The sequence below is a fragment of the Trichomycterus rosablanca genome, chromosome 17, assembly GCF_030014385.1.
Source record: "Trichomycterus rosablanca isolate fTriRos1 chromosome 17, fTriRos1.hap1, whole genome shotgun sequence".
NCBI classification, from domain to species: domain Eukaryota; kingdom Metazoa; phylum Chordata; class Actinopteri; order Siluriformes; family Trichomycteridae; genus Trichomycterus; species Trichomycterus rosablanca.
The window spans coordinates 537,501-559,058 of NC_086004.1; the positions used below are offsets into that span (position 1 = coordinate 537,501).

General features: G+C 45.9%; 2 protein-coding genes across 2 annotated transcripts in view; both read left to right on the forward strand.

The window, feature by feature from the left end:
• Window positions 1-539, forward strand: part of si:ch211-276k2.2 (receptor-transporting protein 2-like) — a 3,802-nt gene extending 3,263 nt beyond the window's left edge. The window contains 1 exon segment of the mRNA XM_063013354.1: window positions 357-539. Coding sequence (XP_062869424.1) covers window positions 357-539 — 183 coding nt within the window.
• Window positions 540-3,964: 3,425 nt separating this feature from the next.
• Window positions 3,965-19,766, forward strand: LOC134331821 (uncharacterized). Its single transcript, XM_063013355.1, has 23 exons — window positions 3,965-4,090; window positions 4,217-4,261; window positions 5,374-5,480; window positions 5,660-5,731; window positions 6,175-6,344; window positions 6,443-6,612; window positions 6,700-6,910; window positions 7,229-7,354; window positions 7,621-7,746; window positions 8,013-8,138; window positions 8,405-8,530; window positions 8,797-8,970; window positions 10,406-10,709; window positions 11,448-11,460; window positions 12,597-12,668; window positions 15,163-15,300; window positions 16,566-16,610; window positions 16,714-16,823; window positions 17,334-17,503; window positions 18,315-18,475; window positions 18,669-18,879; window positions 18,972-19,241; window positions 19,546-19,766. Exons 1-23 carry the CDS (start codon window positions 3,965-3,967, stop codon window positions 19,764-19,766), a joined length of 3,294 nt encoding a protein of 1,097 aa, XP_062869425.1.
• The last annotated feature ends 1,792 nt before the right edge of the window (window positions 19,767-21,558 follow it).

Sequence of the window (21,558 nt, forward strand, 5' to 3'; positions counted from 1 at the left end):
TATTAAGAAATAAAACATAAATATCTCAGGTTCATCCCGTCTGCAATCAAATAAAAGTCTTAATAAATGGAAAAAAAAAATGTTTATTTATTTATTTAATAAATCACAGATTCTTCTGTTCCCTCGTGTCCCAACCTTTCTGGAAATGAATTCTGTAGATCTACCATCCTCTTCATCTCATGGATGATCCATCACCGTGAGGGATCGGTTGGTTACAGGGGTCGACCGCTCGCTCACACACTTTTAATCCCGATGCAAATCCTCAGCAGGACGAGACCAAACAGCTCCAGAAGAACTTTACATCTCACGCCGTGGAATTTGTGAAGCAAATGTGGTGTTTACCCCGTTCTGACCAGGACGTGCAGGTTCCTCCTCCACAACATCAAAAGAAATCCATCATCCTCAGCCGTGCTGTCGGTCAGGAGCTCACTGGTGTGAAGAACCTTCTCATGTGCACCATCAGAACCTTGCAGATGATCCAGATGATCCTGGGTTTCAGACAGGCTGATGCTCCAGATCTGGTCCAGTTCTGGTTCTGATGGGTACAAAGAGAAATACAGAAGAATTATTTGTTTTTCATCCATGAAAATGAACAATGTGCTGCATGGTCAAAAGTTTATGGACATCCGATCATTAGTGCTCCATAAAAAAGCTCTTTTCTTTATCTCTCGAACTTTTATTTCAACAGTGAACATACGACGGCGTATTAGGGCCACTGTAAAAAAATATATATTCATAAGTTTCGGTTTGGAGATTAAAGTGGAAATACTTTGGCCATAGTGACCTCCTGGTGGTGTAAAAAACTGCCAAATCAATGCAGATCATGATCCGCCGGCAACCCCTAACGGGAGCAGCCGAGGGAATAGAACAATCTCCTGGTGTTAATGAGGGATGTTCATGATCTGGTAAAGTTATACTTTCGTATCGGTTTCACAAATCAAGAAATCCTCGATCTCCTGCACATCAGCACCAGCGTGTTATTAGTGTCAGGACGCTGAAACGGCTTTGTAATAAACTGTGTTTATTTAGCAGAACGTGCACCACCGGTGCCCTCGGCGTCTGCGTCGTCGCCAGTACCTCAACCGAGGCCCCAACGCCTCATGGACTCGTACGATAAACAGCGCACAATACAAACAACCACCCAAAATAATCACGGGTTACTGGATACCCACAGCAACGCACATTGGAGGCCGATCCAGGTACTGAGACCCGACGGCTGCACATTCATTGGCCAAAATATTTCCACTTTATTCTCGAAATCACAACTATTTGATTACAGTGGCCCTAATCCGCCGTTGTAAAATCAAATATGCAGGCGCCCAGGTGGTGCAGTGGGATATTCCACTAGCACACCAGCACAGAGATTCTGAACTCCCTGGTTCGAAACTCGGTGTTGCCACCGGTGGCCATCTAGCGGGCATAATCGGCAGTGCCTGCAGCAGACACGTTTCTGCTAGGGCGGGATGACCGGACTATGTGGGCGGGGTCTTCAAACGCTGTGTAAGGAGCCCGTGCAGAGTGCATGGGTGAAAAAGGGGTTCGTTAAGGGTCGTCGGAGGCGTGAGCAGCAATATACCCACCTCACCCGCAATCAGGGATCCACCAGCAGCGGAAGACAAACTGACTACGATTAAAAAAAAAAAAAATAATAATAGAAATAAAATATCACTGAAATATCTTCCACAGTGTGTAACTGTTCTAACATTTGATCTGAAATATGAGACACGTTCAGAAAGCCGTCGGGCTCCGTCCTAAATCCTCCTAAATGTAACTAAAGTGCACTCACACTGAGCACAGCCAAATTCACCTGCTCTTCTAACAGTGACTGTTATCAATTACACATGTTTAATAACAGGGATTCATATTTAATATTAAATTCATATTTATTTAAATGTAAACATCCACTTATAAACACAACAAACTTAAAAGATTATTTATTAAATATCTAGAGGTATTTAATAAATAGGCATTTCCTATTTTCAAGTGATGGGCATTAATCTAATGTACACCCTCTCCTGCAGCTCGTGCAGACTCTACTTTATTAGAAAGGCTTTCCACTCACTGCATTTTTAGGGCGTGTCTGTGGGAATTTGTGCCCATCCATTCAAAAGAACTTCTGGATGAGACTGAAGCTGGATGCATCATTTGCATCATCGTGTGATAAACATCAGCAGCTCTGAAATTCTGCACCGAATCACGTCGGCATGTTACCAAAAATCATCTCCTCATTTCCTTATACAAATCAGAGGTATAAAACACACACACACACACACACACACACACACCAAAACAACAGCAGCACACAGATATTCGGACAGTCGTCTCCATCATCAGCATCATGACTGCAGGAACAGTGACGCAGGTAACTCACATCATTTATATTTATTTATTTATTTCATGTTATTTTATTTTATTAATCATGATGTATTTTATTTTTCTACTTTTAATTAATTTCATAATTTAGTAAAAACATTTTATTACATTATGAACCCCTGTTATGTCTGATTTTATCTTGGAAAAGTTGCATATTAATATTTATAATATATATATAATATTATATACTGCATTTTATTACGAATATTTTTGTATAATTATTATATCTATTACATATCTATTATATTATTGTTATATTACATTTATTACATACATTTCACAGTTCATTCTGAGTTTTTATGTTATTATTATTTTATTTCATTTGAATTTATTTGATTGTTTGTGTTTATGGGCGGCACGGTGGCTCGGTGAGTAGCACTGTCGCCTCACAGCAAGAAGGTCCTGGGTTCGATCCCCAGGTGGGGTGGTCTGGGTCATTTGCATGTTCTCCTCGTGTCCACGTGGGTTTCCTCACACAGTCCAAAGGCCAAAGGGCAAGTGAGGTTAATTGGAGACACTGAATTGCCCTATAGGTGAGTGTGTGTGTGTGCCCTGCGATGGACTGGCGCCCCGTCCAGGGTGTTACTGTGTGCCTTGCGCCCATTGAAAAGCTGGGATAGGCTCCAGCACCCCCCACAACCCTGATTGGATAAGCGGATAAGAAAATGAATGAATGTTTGTGTTTACAGTTACACTTCATTACAGGATGTAAAATGTGAATCATTCATTCAGTGCCTGTTTTACCCTCTACCCTGGTCAGGGTCTCAGTGGGTCTGAGTTATTGGTCGAATGGTATGAAATACCCAGCACAGGTCATCAGTCCATCACAGGGCTAACACACACACACACACTTGGCCTGACTGCACGTCTTTGGACTGTTGGAGGAAACCGGAACACCCGGAGGAAACCCACACAGACACGGGGAGAACATACAAAACTCCGCACAGAAACAACCCTGACCAACTGGTTGAAGAATCGAACAAAGGGGAGATACTTACATTTACATTTTCAGGATTTAGCGGACGCTTTTATCCAAAGTGACTTACAGCACTGTGACAGTGTACAGTCTAAGCAATTGAGGGTTAAGGGCCTTGCTCAAGGGCCCAACAGGTTCAACCTGGCAGAGGTCGGGCTTGATCTGGCAACCTTCTGATTACTAGTCCAGTATCTTAACCACTAGGCTACAGTGGCTAAATGAGATTTGACCTGCATTTCAAAGAAGTGAAAATGGGGGAATGTTTTAGTATTAATGGTAACACTAAGCAACCCTCCCCCCCCCCCCCCCCCCCGGCCCACGCCCCCATTTGTTTATTATCTATTTATTATTGCAGGTTAAAAATTCACCCCGTCGCCGAGTTCCTCTCATCATCACCATCATCATCAGCGTTCTCTACACACACAGTAAGATATAGATCTCTAAACTAAATCCAGCGTAAAAATCAATAAACAAACAATCAGGAAATGTGTGTGTGTTTACGTCTGTTTGTGTGTGTGTGTGTGTGTGTGTGTGTGTGTTTACGTGTGTGTGTGTGTGTGTGTTTCAGTTCTCCTGATCGAACATGCCGAGTGTCTGAACTGCTCTCAGCCCACCATGGATTCTTTACTTCAGGCTCTAAGAGGAAGCGTCTTCGACAGAACTGAAGTGCGACCCGTTATAGACCCACAGAAACCCACCAACATCACCATCGACATGTACATCTACGGCATCCTGGACGTGGTGCGAAAATAAATACACTTTTATTTATTTATTAATGTCATTATTTATATCACTTATTTAAGTATAAACGGTTATACTGTATATCTGTGAGATATCATGGAAAGATTTTCTCTTGTCCATGTCCAGGATGAGAAGGGACAGGTGCTGGACATGTTCATCTGGCTCTACCTGGTAAGAAACATCTCTATTTTATTTCTGCATGATCTCCTAGTTTAGTCATAGCCAGTTCCTCTTCCTCTGCTGGAGACCCCGATGGTGTACGAGGAGGGTATATTCTCCTGACACGCCCTTCCTCTGACGCGACCCTTTCTTATCACCCGTACCTTGGTGGATCGACATGTGAGGTCGGTCTCACGCAGGGAGAGTCACGCGCTGATCTCCACGTTCCTCCACGTTCCCTACATAGCCTCCAAGACCACGCCCACAGACTAGTGGCCGATTTTGTCTGCTGCAGACGCTGCCAACTGTGCTCGCTAGGGGGCGCCCAGTCGAACGGTAGCAGAGCTGAGATTCAAAGTGGAACATCCTGCTGCTCCTCCTGAGCACCATGAATGATGTTTCTTAGTGAGTGCTGATGGGAACGTCATTTTGAAACTCAAGTGTCTTGAGTATTTGTGGTGGACACCAATTATCAGCCAACCATAAAGTGTTCTTAAGACCCCTCCAAAGCCCTAATGACCCACGTGTGGGTCAGCGCCCCTCAGGACCTCCTCCAAGGTAAGAACCCCCACTAGAGGAGTACCTGGGACCTCCTATCAGCTTCAGAACTGAAGAAGCCTTTCGGATGAGAAGTGAAACATCTTCAAGGACCTAAAACACATCAAGGGAACCTGGAGTGAGGGTATAATCATGTACCTCAAAAATAAGTGCACCCCTCCTACTTCCACACTCATTAAGAGAGTAATTAGCACTCAGGCGAGACTGATTACTCAATCATCGAGACGTCTGACTACTCATGTAGGAACAGCAGAACTTTGGATGGTTTGGTGTTCTGGAGCACGTAGGTGTGTGTCTACATCATGCCAACGAGAAACGTCCTCAGCCATGACCTCAGAGAGCCTTCACCGTTTGAAGCTCGGAGCTTCTCAGAGCTTCACCAGGTCACCTACAATCATCTGTAAGTTCATGTTCAGATCAGAAAACGCTCACACTCGAGTGTCCAAATACTTTTGACATCACACAGAAGGTTTAAATCCCACCAGCAGATCTGATACAGAGTTTATAGAATGCTGTTTTTGTGTGGTTCCATTATAAGACGCTCTGAACGTCTGTGTGTCCTGCAGTACTGGGAGATCGAGGGTCTGTACTGGGATCCGGAGGAATGTGGAACAGATCGAGTCTCTCTGCCCAGAACCGTTCTCTGGTCGCCCGACATCGTTATTAACGAATTGTGAGTCTGAAAGAGTCTCTTACTGGTTACACTGGCCAGGACTGACAGGTACTCAGGACACGCCTCCTTTACTGGGACTGAGAGATACTGACAACATCTTCATTACTGGTACAGAGGGGAACACCATCTATCCTGGGACTGACAGGTAGTGACCCCACCCCCTATCCTTGTACTAACAGGTACAGAAGCCACACCCACTTTACTAAGACCGACAGGTACACAAGCCACACCCACTTCACTGTGGCTGATGGGTACACAAGCCACACCCTTTTTACTGGAACTTGGACTGACAGGTACAAAGGTCACACCCACATTACTGTGACTGATAGGTACACAAGCCACATCTTTTAACTGGGACTGACAGGTACACAAGCCACACCCACCTAACTGTGACTGACAGGTACACAAGCCGCACCCACTTTACTGAGACTGACAGGTACAAGAACCACACCTGCTTCACAGTGACTGATAGGTACACAAGCCACACCCACTTTACTGTGACTTATAGGTACACAGTGACTGATAGGTACACAAGCCACACCCACTTCTTTGGAACTAATAGGTACAAAGGACACACCTTTTTACTGGGACTGACAGGTACAAAGGTCGTGCCCGCTGTCTGTACCCAGGTATTTTTGTGTACGGTGTGAACATTATTAGGATCAGTAACACGTGACCTGGTCTGGTTGTGCAGTATGGATGAGAACAGAGCCCCGCCCACCTACTTCGTCTACGTTAATAACCTGGGGGAGGTCGAGGACGAGCAGTCGATTCACGTCATCAGCTCGTGTAATCTGGACATCTACACCTTCCCCTTCGACGTTCAGAACTGCACCTACTCCATCTACTCCTTCCTGCACCGCGGTGAGTTCTGTGCATGTGGGGGAAGCCAATTGCACTGGGGGAACTGGAAATGTCTAAATGTGGATATTTACTTCCGTATGTCTAATCCTCCCTCCCAGCGGTGGACGTGCAGCTGTTTTTTGCAGATGAAATGAAGAACGTGTTTCAGAACTCGCTGAGCACCATCGGCACTAACGGCGAGTGGGAGCTCATCAACCTGATCCCAGTCAAACCAGCAAAAAGTCCCGACTTCAACCCCAAGGATTACTGGGACAGTCTGGTGATCCACGTAGGTGCATGATCACGTCTCATCGCATACTTATGAACATGTAGTGTAGCTGTGTTAGTGGTGATGCCCGTCGTGTCTCCCTCTCAGATCATACTGAAGCGTAAATCCTCCCTGTACGTGGTGAACCTGCTGCTGCCCAGCTGCTTCCTGGCGGCGCTCGACGTGCTCAGCTTCCTCCTGCCGGTGCAGCACGTGGACCGCTCGGCCTTCAAGATGACCCTGATCCTGGGGTACACCGTCTTCCTGCTGCTGATGAACGACCTGCTGCCGGTCACAGGGAACAACATCCCGCTCATCAGTACGTACCAACACTCACACCTCACTGCTGCCACAGCGACTCCTACTGTCCCGTCGAGGTGTCTGCATGTGTGGTGGAGGAGTAGAGAGAGCACAGCGTGTCCTCCAGCAGTGTTAAAGCTCTGTTTTTAAACCCCTTACTGTCCAGTAATTCATGTTATTTATTTAGCATTGTGAAACAGGTGTGCCCAGGTGTGCCCAGCCTTGGCGAGGATGCAGCCTCGACACCCTGGCACTAAATTGGGTTGATTTCCGTGACCCGTGTTGAGTTCGTTTCAGGTCTCAGCACCCTTGACGTGTTCCCTGTTCGTCTCTGTAGACGTGTTCTTCTCGGTGTGCCTGGCCCTCATGGTGGTCAGTCTGATGGAGACCATCATCGTCACCAACATCATCTGTAACGCCGCCAAGTACCCGCCGGTACCCGGCTGGATCAGGACACTAACGTGTGCTCAGCAGACACAGTTGCGACTCCTACTGTCCTGTCGAAATGTCTGCATGTATGGTGGAGGAGCACAGAGAGCACAGCGTGTCCTCCAACAGTGTTCATCTCTATTTTTTTACCTCTTGTAGTCCAGTAATTCATTTTATATATTTAGCATTGTGACACAGTAGGTGTGTCCAGCAGGATGCAGCCTCGACATCCCAGCTCTGAATTTGAGATTTTCGTTGACCCTGACGTGACCTTGACGTGTTCCCTGTTCGTCTCTGTAGACGTGTTCTTCTCGGTGTGCCTGGCCCTCATGGTGGTCAGTCTGATGGAGACCATCATCGTCACCAACATCATCTGTAACGCCGCCAAGTACCCGCCGGTACCCGGCTGGATCAGGACACTAACGTGTGCTCAGCAGACACAGTTGCGACTCCTACTGTCCTGTCGAAATGTCTGCATGTATGGTGGAGGAGCACAGAGAGCACAGCGTGTCCTCCAACAGTGTTCATCTCTATTTTTTTACCTCTTGTAGTCCAGTAATTCATTTTATATATTTAGCATTGTGACACAGTAGGTGTGTCCAGCAGGATGCAGCCTCGACATCCCAGCTCTGAATTTGAGATTTTCGTTGACCCTGACGTGACCTTGACGTGTTCCCTGTTCGTCTCTGTAGACGTGTTCTTCTCGGTGTGCCTGGCCCTCATGGTGGTCAGTCTGATGGAGACCATCATCGTCACCAACATCATCTGTAACGCCGCCAAGTACCCGCCGGTACCCGGCTGGATCAGGACACTAACGTGTGCTCAGCAGACACAGTTGCGACTCCTACTGTCCTGTCGAAATGTCTGCATGTATGGTGGAGGAGCACAGAGAGCACAGCGTGTCCTCCAACAGTGTTCATCTCTATTTTTTTACCTCTTGTAGTCCAGTAATTCATTTTATATATTTAGCATTGTGACACAGTAGGTGTGTCCAGCAGGATGCAGCCTCGACATCCCAGCTCTGAATTTGAGATTTTCGTTGACCCTGACGTGACCTTGACGTGTTCCCTGTTCGTCTCTGTAGACGTGTTCTTCTCGGTGTGCCTGGCCCTCATGGTGGTCAGTCTGATGGAGACCATCATCGTCACCAACATCATCTGTAACGCCGCCAAGTACCCGCCGGTACCCGGCTGGATCAGGACACTAACGTGTGCTCAGCAGACACAGTTGCGACTCCTACTGTCCTGTCGAAATGTCTGCATGTATGGTGGAGGAGCACAGAGAGCACAGCGTGTCCTCCAACAGTGTTCATCTCTATTTTTTTACCTCTTGTAGTCCAGTAATTCATTTTATATATTTAGCATTGTGACACAGTAGGTGTGTCCAGCAGGATGCAGCCTCGACATCCCAGCTCTGAATTTGAGATTTTCGTTGACCCTGACGTGACCTTGACGTGTTCCCTGTTCGTCTCTGTAGACGTGTTCTTCTCGGTGTGCCTGGCCCTCATGGTGGTCAGTCTGATGGAGACCATCATCATCACCAACATCATCTGTAACGCTGCCAAGTACCCGCCGGTGCCCGGCTGGATCCGGACTCTCTTCCTGCGCTACCTGGCACGACTGTTCTTCATGGGGAGGAAAACAGACTCAGGTAGATCAACACCACACACCAGGGAGGGAGAGTCCGGGTGCATGACCAACAAACGGCATAACAGGTCCCTCATACGTGGGCACCACTGGCACACATATGTCCAGAACCTTTAGCTTGTTTGTCTAATGTTCCCTTACATGTGGGTTTCCTGACCTGTTGGCATGCAGGTTCCATGACTTCCGAACGTCCTACTTCTCTGACATTCCCAGTAGTTGATGGTCTACAGCAACGGTCATTCCAAACCCATCTAGGGTGCATCCTCAGTCAGAAGTGCATTTGTGAGGTCAGGTACTGATGTCACAGTTGGCATTCCAGTTCATCCCAATATGGGTCAGTGTAGTTGAGGTAACATACCCTGTGTAGGTAACTAGAGTTTATCACACAAAACTCAGCAAACCATGTCCATTACTGAGCTTACTTTTGTTCACGGGGGCACAAGGGTCCCGTCCAAATTGTTGGGCAATGAGTGTGATCCTCTTAGACCCCCTCGTGTTAAAAAAAATTCTGGGACCCCCTTGACATGGGTTATGTGGACAGCAAAAGGTTTTGTGCTCTTGCTCATCAGTATTTTTAAATTTTGGTTGATGTGGTGGGTTTATTTCTGGTGAGCGGATGGTAGGAGCTTCCTCACCTGGGTCTGCTTCAACAACTGAATCTGTCACCATCCGTTGACCTTTGCACTTTTGAGTTGGCCGAATCAAAGACTCTCAAGACTCGACGTAGGCTACAGGTAGAGTTATGACATCACAACATCCCCCGTATGCCAATAGCCGATTGGTTTCCCGTCCCATCATGCGTATTCATTTTTACTCTTCCTAATCAAGTGCGAAGGGACCCCATCTAGGCCCACTGAGGCCCCCTAGTGGGGCGCGGCCCCTGGGTTGAGAACCACTGGACTAAAGCCACCAGTCATAGATGCCACATTTATGACATCACAAGATCCTCTGTGTACCAACAGCCTGTTGATTTACTCGTCCTATCATGCGTGATTATTTTTACTCTTTCTTAATCAAATTGACCAAGACCCCTTTCCAGGCTCACTGTGGCCCCCTAGTGGGCTGCGGCCCCTAGGTTGAGAACCACTGGACTACAGTTACCAGTCATAGATGCCACATGTATGACATCACAAGATCCCCTGTATGCTAATAACCTGTTGATTTTCTCAATCTTCTTGATCAAATTGACCAAGACCGCTTTCCAGGCTCACTGAGGCCCCCTAGTGGGCTGCGGCCCCTTGGTTGAGAACCACTGATGGTGCTCCACCTTGGTGCTACGTCTCACCACTTTATACAGTCTATACAGTATATATAACATGTATTGATAATGTCGTGCTGGTGGGGAGGTGACCAGACTAAGCATTAGTACCTGCAGACAGATGTTGCAGATGTTGCAGATGTGCTGGTTGGATGATGCTGATGTTTCGGTCGTTCCTCAGGGAGTACGAGTGCTGGTGGGAATGACGTCGGAAATGTTTCCTCCTGTAAGAACCCAGAGAAAGCACCGGCGCAGCAGGAGGAGCTCAGCGGCTCCTCAGAAGAACCGGTTCTGCAGGAACTGAGATCCATAAGCTCGACTCTGTCTCTGGTCCGTCAGCAGATGGACGATCAGCCGAGCGGCGGGTCGGATTTAGAGGACGACTGGATCCGGATCGGTCTGGTGATCGACCGCGGCTTCTTCATCGTCTACATCCTGTTCATCATCGTCAGCTTCACCACCATTCTCACCCTGTGGCTGCACTGGTACACCAAGAGCGGCTCTACAGGAACCTGAACCGTCATGTGATTCATAACCTATATATACTATATGATCAAAAGTATTGGGACACCCCATACAAATACAAATGCTATTTTTCACTTCTGAATGAAAACAAATTTCTTGGTCAGGTGTCCAAATACTTTTGGCCATATAGTGCAACTGGATATAAACTTATTTCCAGAAGTTTGTGCACCCCTGGCCAGATTACAAACTGTATTAAATGACGAGTTCTCATTCAGATTTTGTATATTTAGTAAAATGGATTATTTAATGTGTCTGTATGATGTTTCCAGTGTCACCGGCTACCACACAAGCTCAGATCATGATAGATCCTCCTGTCAGTCGCTCTGATAAAAACGTCTGATAAACTCTGTCATGTAAACGATGGATCCACCCCAGTGCAGAATATGTGTGTGTGTGTGTGTGTGTGTGTTCTTTTTCTCTCTTTTACTGGTGTGAACTGCCTCTTTTCTAGGAACGTTTAGGAACTCATTATTAATGAGCAGTGAGCATCTGAGAGTCAAACCCAGGTCCCTGGGGCTGTGCAGCACCCACTGTACCAGCTGTACCTGTGTGTGAAGCTCCGTTATTACTGACCGCTTCATTTCCTCCTGACGTTAGCTCTGTTAGCTCTGTTAGTTCCTTTTAGCTCCGTTAGCACTGCATGTTCAGTTTTTACATGTAGAATTAAAACTCATGTGTATTTCTGTACTTTTACTCAGTGTAGAGATGAGTGTAGAGTTTAGGGTGGATCTGTGCTGGCTGTGTTACTGATAATGACGCCTCACACAACACAGGAGAAGCAAAACATTCTAATTTACCATAAAAATAATAATAAATGAAATGTTCATGGAACAGCCTGGCATTGTATAAAAATAAATCCACAGATATGTAAATCTGAAAGCTGAAGAATTATATAACAAAATAATAAACATGTTATAATATCATTAATAATTATTATTTAAATATTTTTACTATAATTTGTACTATTGTTATTATCTTAATATTATTATTGTTGTTATTATGTTATTTCTTTTATTAAGTATTGATTGTATTATTATTATTATTAATGTTATATTTATTACTGTTATTATTTTTTATTATTTTAGAAATATTATTTGTTTGATTATTATTAATGTCTTATTATCATTACTTTATTATTATTATGACTATTATTTTTAATATTGCTATTATTATAACACTATTTTATTATTATTTTATCATTACTTTATTTTTTATTATCAATAATGTTAATATTATTATTATCAGTAGTATTTTCTATTATTAACAATGCTATATACTTAATACTATATTATTGCTATATTTTTTAATAAAATAATAATTAAAACATTATTATTATTAATAATATTGTTATACATAATATTATTTATATTATTAGAGTAATAATAATAATAATAATAATAATAATAATAATAATAATAAATATAGAAGACAAAGATAGAAGGGAAAAATAAGTAGATTATATTTTTGTGCTGTAGCCTGGTCCGGTTGGTGGTGGATTCTGAGACAACAGGCAGGAACACTGTAGAATTCAATGTGATTCCAAGTATTCACTTCACCTACTGGCATGTTTTGGGAGGAATCTATTAAGAGAATCAATAAAGGCCATAAAGAGTTAAAGTGTAGAACGATTCATTCAGTCAATAAAGAGAGCAGAACAGCGCACTCATATTCATTAACTCAACTAAACCAAGAGGCAATTTAGAGCGGCCAATCCACCTTCTGCTTGTCTTCAGGAGATGAAAGAGTACAGAGAGAAAACCCACAAAGACACAAGAGAACATACAAAACTCCTCACAAACAGTGATAACAAGTGAGACTTGAAGCCAAATTTGTCATATCTGTGACAGTGTGGCACCCACTCGGCCATGCCCCCCTCACCCCACCATGCCCCCCCTGCCGTGCCCCCGCTGGTTTTAATGGTAACGTGTTGTGCAGCTCATTAAAGGTGTGACTGTGCTGGAAAACGAGCTGCATCATCGATACCCAGCGTATCGTAAACACACACGCTGACTGATCATCGCAGGTGTTCAATAACAGCCATAAAACCCACCACCACCATGCCGCTCCCTCCGTCTGCCCACAGTCTTGCTGCAGTGCATCATGGGGAATCTCAGGGACGTTCTACCCGCCATGTGTTTCATCCTCATCACAGGTAATGACATTTTTATTACATTTATAATTAAGGTATTGAGCAGAAACCTCAATCTAATGTGACCTACAGCTGCAGCTAAGTACTGTGCATGCATACTGAGAGTTAGGGGCCTTGCTTAAGGGCCCAATGTGGCAACCTGAAGTCCAGAAACCTCTGAGCCACTACTGCCACTTTTATTTACCATAAAAATAATAATAAATTACATGTTCATTGAACAGCCTGTAATTCTATAAAGATAAATCCACAGATCTGTAAATCTGCTAAATGCTAAAGATCTTTAATAAATAAAATAATAAACATGTTATAATATCATTAATAATTATTATAACAATTATGATGATAATTAATTATAATAATTAAAAAATATTTTACTATAGTTTGTACTATACTATATACTATTTATATTATATGTATATAGTATATGTACTGTTAATATTATTATTGTTTTTATTAATTAATAGTGATTGTATTATTAATGTTATATTGTATTATAGTGATTGTATTATTAATGTCTTTTTTATTATTATTGTTTTTATTATTCTCACTTTGTTATTATTATTATTATTAATATTATTATGACTATTATTATTATTATTATTATTATTATTATTGCTATTATTATAACACTAATTTATTATTATTTTGTAATGATTAATTAATTTTTTTATTCTCAATAATGTTAATATTATTATCAGTAGTATTTTCTTTTATTAATATTAATACTATATTATTGCTATTATTTTTTTAAATAATTATTATTGTTATTATTATTGATAATAAATGATCATGTTGTGTCCATCAGACAGAAATTTCACACTGAAAAGGCTGAACGAATGTACACAAACAAGCTGCTCCAGCAGTTAAAGACTCTCGGGTGAAATAATTAAATGTAGAGTAAACAAATGACATGAAATACATACACAGATTAAGCAAAACATTATGACCACCTTCCTAATATTGTGTTGGTCCCCCTTTTGCTCTGTGTATTCTGACACCTTTCTATCAGAACCAGCATGAACTTCTTCAGCAGCTCGTCTGTTGGATCGGACCACACGGGCCAGCTCATCAGTGAGTCTTAGCCACCCATGACCCTGTCGCTGGGACCACTGTTCCTTCCTTGGAGCACTTTTGATGGATACTGACCACTGCAGACCGGGACACACCCCACAAGAGCTGCAGGTTTGGAGATGCTCTGACCCAGTCGTCTAGCCATCACAATCTGGCCCTCGTCAAACTCGCTCAGATCCTCACGCTCGCACATTTTTCCTGCTTCTAACATCAACTCTGAGGATAAAATGTTCACCTGCTGCCTGATATATCTGAGCTGAGCGGCTACATGAACAACGATTGGCCTGTTGTACAGATAAGGGGAGGGACTAAAAGCCGGATGGGGACTCTCTCTCAGACTAGTGCGATGACGCCCTCTGCTGGCTGGCTGGTGGCGCCTGCACGGAGATGGGAAAGGAGTGCGGTAGAGGGTGTGGCCCTCCGTGCACAGCGCTGTACTGCACTGCACTCGTCAAGTGTAGGTGATAAGATGTTTGATTGCTGTGCACGTTTCAGAGGGGGCGTGGAGCAGCCTCGTCCTCCCCAATCAGGAGCAGGGACCAGCATTAGTGAGAGGATGATTGACGGGTAGAAATTGGATGTGCTAAAGTGGGAGAAAAAGGGGAAAAATAAAAAAAAAACTAGTTTTGTTAGTTCAGTTCTGTTTTTTAACATTTCGAACTCGTCCGTTCGAATCTCGCTCTGTCGTTCGGCTGGGCGGCCACATGGACAACGATTGGCTGTTGTTCATCCAGGGAAGGGAGCTGGGCAGTACCTCATAACTGATGCAATTACGACCTGTGCTGGCTGATTGATGGCATCTACACAGAGTGGAGGAATACGTGCACAAGGCTGATCTGCATATGAACTCGCCCCGTGCAGGTGAAAAAGATGCAGTCGGGTACTGCTCACATGTCGGAGAGGGCGTGTGGCTGTCTTGCTCACCTCAATCAGAAGTGGGGATCAGCATCAACAAAGAGGAAGTGTAATGCAATCAGGGTAATTGGATACGACTAAATTGGGGACAAAATTTGGAAAAAAAAAAAAAATTCAATTATTTATTTAGATCTGAAAATAAAATCAAGTGAAATTATCACACTGCATCAGACCAACTGTGTGTGTGTGTCTATATAAATGTATGTACAGTATATGTGTGTGTGTGTGTGTGTGTGTGTGTGTGTCGCCCAGCCTGCGTGTGTGTGCGCGCGCTGAAGTGCGAGTCGCATCACAGCGGTCCGACGTACGAGTCCCTACAGGAAGTGTTCGACAGGAAGCCGTTTCGCCCGGCGGTGAACCTGAGTAACCCCACCATCACCAACATATCCTTCACCCTGTACGCCGTGCTGGGCGTGGTGAGTGTTCCATCGTACCGTCGTACCTACCACACACCCCCAAACACCGGAACAGTTCCAGAACAGTTAGTACACATCAGTAAATAATACAGCAGTTCAGGAACTTCTCAATGATCCAGTACACTGATGTAGGTGTTTCACCCTCTACAGCACAGAATATCATTAAAAGGAAATAAATCACTCAGCATCCATAAATAATGAAGCAGTCATGATCCTTCAGACGAAACTATAAAGATACGAAACCCCCCTCCCCCCCCACATCAGCCCTCGTTGTGTAAAGCACATCCTAACTGGACTCCTGAGCAGTGGAAACAAGCTCCACGTGGAGTGACCTGGGTTTGATAGATTCCACGTGATGCCAGGTGAGTTCTACCTGCTCGAACGTGTGGTGCCAACCGTTAGGGACTGAAGCATGAAAGTAGTACTACACTAGTAATCAGAAGGTTGCCGGTTCAAGACCCACCACCATCGCCAGGTTGGCACTGTTGGGCCCCTGAGCAAGACCCTTAACCCTCATTTGTTTGGATTGTAAAGTCACAATTGTGAGTCTATTTGGGTAAATGCTACTTATTGTATGGACTTACTGGTATCAGTTTGGGGATTACCCTGTCCTGTTTTGGGCATGGCAGTGACCCTGTGTAAGACGGCTCCACCCTTTTTGGGGTGGGGTGGGGTGGTGCGGTTGACACTTTGTTGTTGTATGTTGTGTTTTTAAATGCATCACATGGTCAATACAAGACAGGACTGGACTGCAGGCAGGCCGTTGTAGCACCTGACTTCTCCACACTCTTCACCTGAGTGGTTACAGTGTTGTTCTGCACCCTGGGGGGTGGAGGGTGGAGATGATGCAGTCGGGTGCTACACCGGCCTGCCTGCAGCCCAGGCTTGTCTCTTATTCAGCACGTGATGCATTTGAAAACACAAAACACAACAACGGAGCGTCGAACCCCCTCCCTGCCTTTCCCAGGCGGCCGAGAAGGGTGGAGACGTCGGACACAGGGTCACTGCCATGCCGAAACAGGACAGGGTAATCCCCAAACTGATAGCAAAAAGTCCATACCCACTTTCATGCTGTAGTTACTAGCAATTAGAACCATGTATGTGAGCAATCAAACCAGGATTACACTAATTACTCCACACAGAACGTTTCCACTGCTCAGGAGTCCAGTTAGGATGTGCTTTACACCTCTCAACACTGTTTATGATGAGTAATCTCAGACTCACTCGATTAACAAGGCTTAATTGACGTACTCTCTCTTTATTAGAACGAGAAGACTCAGATCCTCACCACCTTCCTCTGGCTGAGACTGGTAAGTGTCACAGCGACGTTTGGGACGCAGCCCCAGTGTGGTCACGTGATTACCGGCGCCTTGTTTGGTGTGTGTGTGTGTGTGTGTGTGTGTGTGTGTGCAGTACTGGTTCCATGAGTTCCTGATCTGGGATCCGGCCGAGTGTGATGGCATCACCAAGATCTCGCTTCCCGTGAACAATCTGTGGACACCCGACGTCATCGTCTACGAATTGTGCGACGCAGGGGTTATTTTTTCATGTAATGGGTACGCTATACGGCCAAAAGTATTTGGACACCTGAGCATCAGCTTGTATTCACATCTGTGTGACCTTTTCTGAGAAGCTTCTCACTAGACTTTGACGTGTGTCTGTGTGGGGGAATTTGTGCCCGTTTATTTGTACGGCTGGAACGCTGATCGATCGGTCGGTGTTCCGGTTCATCCCAGAGCTGTTGGGTGCAGGACACTGGAGTTTCTTCATGTCTTTATGGAGCTCGCTTTGTGCACAGGAACAGGAAAGGGCCTTCCCTCAACTCGAAACAATAATCCTGTATTCAATATTAGAAGGGGCGTCCCAATACTTTTGTCCATGTAGTGTATTTACTTAGTCCAGTCTTAGCGCTTTTTCACCAGAAGAACTCTGGTTCTTGAACCTTGGTGCTTTTTAGAGAACCGGCCGCGGCGGTAGAGGAGGCGTATCTGTGTGTGGTTGACACGTCCTTGTGTATTGTTTCTCCGTTCCAGCGTGGACGACGACGTGTCCCAGGCGTGTCCCTACGTGTACGTGAACCACACGGGTCACATTCGGTACGACCGGATGCTCAGGCTGGTGACGGCGTGTAACCTGCAGATCTTCAGCTTCCCGTTCGACGTCCAGAACTGCACCTTCACCTTCGGCTCCTACATGCACACCAGTAACGTCCTCACGTCCTCCACATTTCTCTCTCATGTCTGTTCTTTATACCCGCTATAATCCATGCCACCTACCAGAGGGTGGAGTTTCACCGCGGTTCACCCGAATCCTGAATGCTGATAGTTCAGGTTTCCCTCGTTAACATCTGCAGGGTGGAGAAGCTCACACAGCACATAGCTGGTTCTTCTTCAGCCCGTGGCACAGGTGGTACAGGCCAATGCCAGGGGCACCATCCATCCATTAGGGCACCCAGGCATTGACCTGTACCACCTGTTAGTTAATTCTAACTTTTACTATTTTTACTAGTACTATTTATACTATTAATTATTCCAAATATTTTAAGCTCACGTCATAGCCTATTAACATCAGCCCTAATATTTTGTCCTGTGATGAGTGCATTCCCCTGGCACATCTACCCACCCCCTTCCCCTTTAGGTCGGGAACCCTGATCACGTACAAGGAGGGAATATCCTCCCCCCGATGTGTGCGCACTCCACCGACCACTTCTTATCCCTCCGTACTTCGGTGGATGGGTGCGTGAGGTCGGTCTCGCTCACGGAGAGTAACGTGCTGATCTCCACTTTCCTCCACTTCTGTACAGGCGCCTCGGGATACTAACCAGGGTCCTTACACAGCCTCCAAGACCCCGCCCACATTTTAATCCCGTCTTTTCCCGACCAGCAGACTAGCGGCCAATTGTGTCCACCGGGGGTGCCCAGTCGACCGGTGTGCTAGCCTAGAACAACTAGACTTTTAGAACGTTGGATGACAATTGTTAAAATGTGTGTGTGTGTGTGTGTGTGTGTGTGCAGTCCGAGACGTGAGGGTGAAGCCGGCGCTACCGTTTGACCAGATGTCTGGAAACTCCAAGAGTTACCTGGAGGCGAGCGGCGAGTGGGAACTGGTGGTGATCCTGGGCGAGGCAGGAATCCTCAAATTCGGCGTCGACGAGTGGGACATCATCACGTTCTGGGTGAGACAGACAGGCGTCCGAATACTTTTGACCACATAAAGAATGTAGAGTTAGTACACGCTCGGTATCCTCATTATCTGATAAATATAAGTGTAATATTATTTATATATATGTATTTATTTATGTACATAGGAATGGGCGTGGCTCATCTAAATACACGTGTGTGTGTGTGTGTGTGTGTGTGTGAGTGTAGGTGGTGATCAAGCGGAGGCCGATCCTGTACGTGGTGAACCTCTTGATCCCGAGTTCCTTCCTCATGATCATCGATATTCTGTCGTTTTATTTGCCGCCGCACAGCGTGGACCGCGCCTCTTTTAAAATGACGCTGATTTTGGGCTACACCGTGTTTCTGCTCATCATGAACGACCTGCTGCCCAGCACCGCCAACGGCACACCCATCATCGGTACCGTACCGCTGACCCTGGTGCTAACACCTCCACGACACGTTACTAACGACAGAGACGTCCTGACGACCCCTGTGTGTGTGTGTGTGCAGGTATCTACTTCTCTGTGTGTTTGGCGCTCATGGTGATCAGTCTCTTGGAGACGGTGGTCATCACTAACGTGGTCCATCACAACTCCATGAAGTACCGGCCGGTTCCTGGCTGGGTTCGGATCGTGGTGCTGAAGTACATCGCCCGCTCCATCTGCTACACCGCCCCCGGCCTCCACAACACCCCACACACACACACCGTCGCCGAGCAACAGGTCATCTGGAGCACGCAACAATCACACTCTGAGATCAAACAACACACACACGGGAACGGTGAGCTGTAATACACACACACACACACCTACACACCAACGGTGAGCTGTAATACACACACACACACCTACACACACCAACAGTGAGCTGTAATACACACACACACCTACACACACAACAACAGTCTGTACTGCACACCTACACACACACGCCAGCGGTGAGCTGTGCTACACACACACACACACACACACACACACACACACACACACACACACACACGCCTACCTTCTTATGATGTAAAAAGTGTTCACACTGAAACGTCCCTGTGATTTACGGTGTTGGTGCCGGTGTGTGCCAGTATCAGGTGACAGTGCCCTGTCTGTACCCGAGCTGGAGGAGATAGCGGAGTGTGTGCGGGCGATGCGTTCTCACCTGACGTTGCTGCAGAAGGAGGATCTGCTGCAGGAGGAGTGGTGCCACGTGGGTTACGTCCTCGACTTCCTGCTGTTCCGCATCTACCTGCTGCTCATCACCTGTTACGCCCTCGTCATCATCTTAATGTGGTGCATCTGGATGTACCAGTGATACACACACACACACACACACACACCTCACACACTTACAGAGTACACACACACACAGTCACACACACACACCTTACACTCACACACCTCACACACACACACACACACACACACACACACCTCACACACACACACCTCACACACACACACACAAACACACACACACACACACCTCACACACACACCTGTTACGCCCTCATCATCATCTCCATGTGGTGCATCTGGATGTACCAGTGATACACACACACACACACCTCACACACACACACACACACCTCACACACACACACCTCACACACACACACACACACACACACACACACACACACCTCACACACACACCTCACACACACACCTGTTACGCCCTCATCATCATCTCCATGTGGTGCATCTGGATGTACCAGTGATACACACACACACACACCTCACACACACACACACACACACACACACACACACACACACACACACACACACACACACCTCACACACACACCTCACACACACACCTCACACACACACCTGTTACGCCCTCATCATCATCTCCATGTGGTGCATCTGGATGTACCAGTGATACACACACACACACACACCTCACACACACACACTTACAGAGCACAAACACACACAGAATACAAACACACACACACACACCTCACTCACACACACACACACACACACACACACACACACACCTCACACACACACACACCTCACACACACACACACACCTCACACACACACACACACACACCTCACACACACACCTCACACACACACTCACACACCTCACACACACACACACACACACACACACACACACACACCTCACACACACACACACACACCTCACACACACACCTCACACACACACACACACACCTCACACACACACACACACACACACCTCACACACACACACACACACACACACACACACACACACCTCACACACACACTCACACACCTCACACACACACACACACACACACACACCTCACACACACACACACACACACACCTCACACACACACCTCACACACACACCTGTTACGCCCTCATCATCATCTCCATGTGGTGCATCTGGATGTACCAGTGATACACACACTCACACACCTCACACACACACACACACACACACACACACCTCACACACACACACACACACACACACACACACACACACACCTCACACACACACCTCACACACACACCTCACACACACACCTGTTACGCCCTCATCATCATCTCCATGTGGTGCATCTGGATGTACCAGTGATACACACACACACACACCTCACACACACACACTTACAGAGCACAAACACACACAGAATACAAACACACACAGAATACAAACACACACACACACACCTCACACACACACACACACACACACACACACCTCACACACACACACACACCTCACACACACACACACACCTCACACACACACACACACACACACACACACACCTCACACACACACTCACACACCTCACACACACACACACACACACACACACACACACACACACACACATACGCGTTTTCATGTCAGATGGGGACCAATGTTATGAACATCACTTGCGGGGACCACCCTTTCTACAGCCTCTAGAGGGCTGAAAAAAATCAGGCACACTAAACAGATTTTTCTTAGCTCATACACACGTTCAAACATCAGAATTTAAGAAGTCATGTCAGGACCGTGTTTAGTGGGGACTTAGAAAAATCTTATAAATATGACTAATGGGGACCTCATTTACATAATATTAGCATAAAACACACAAATG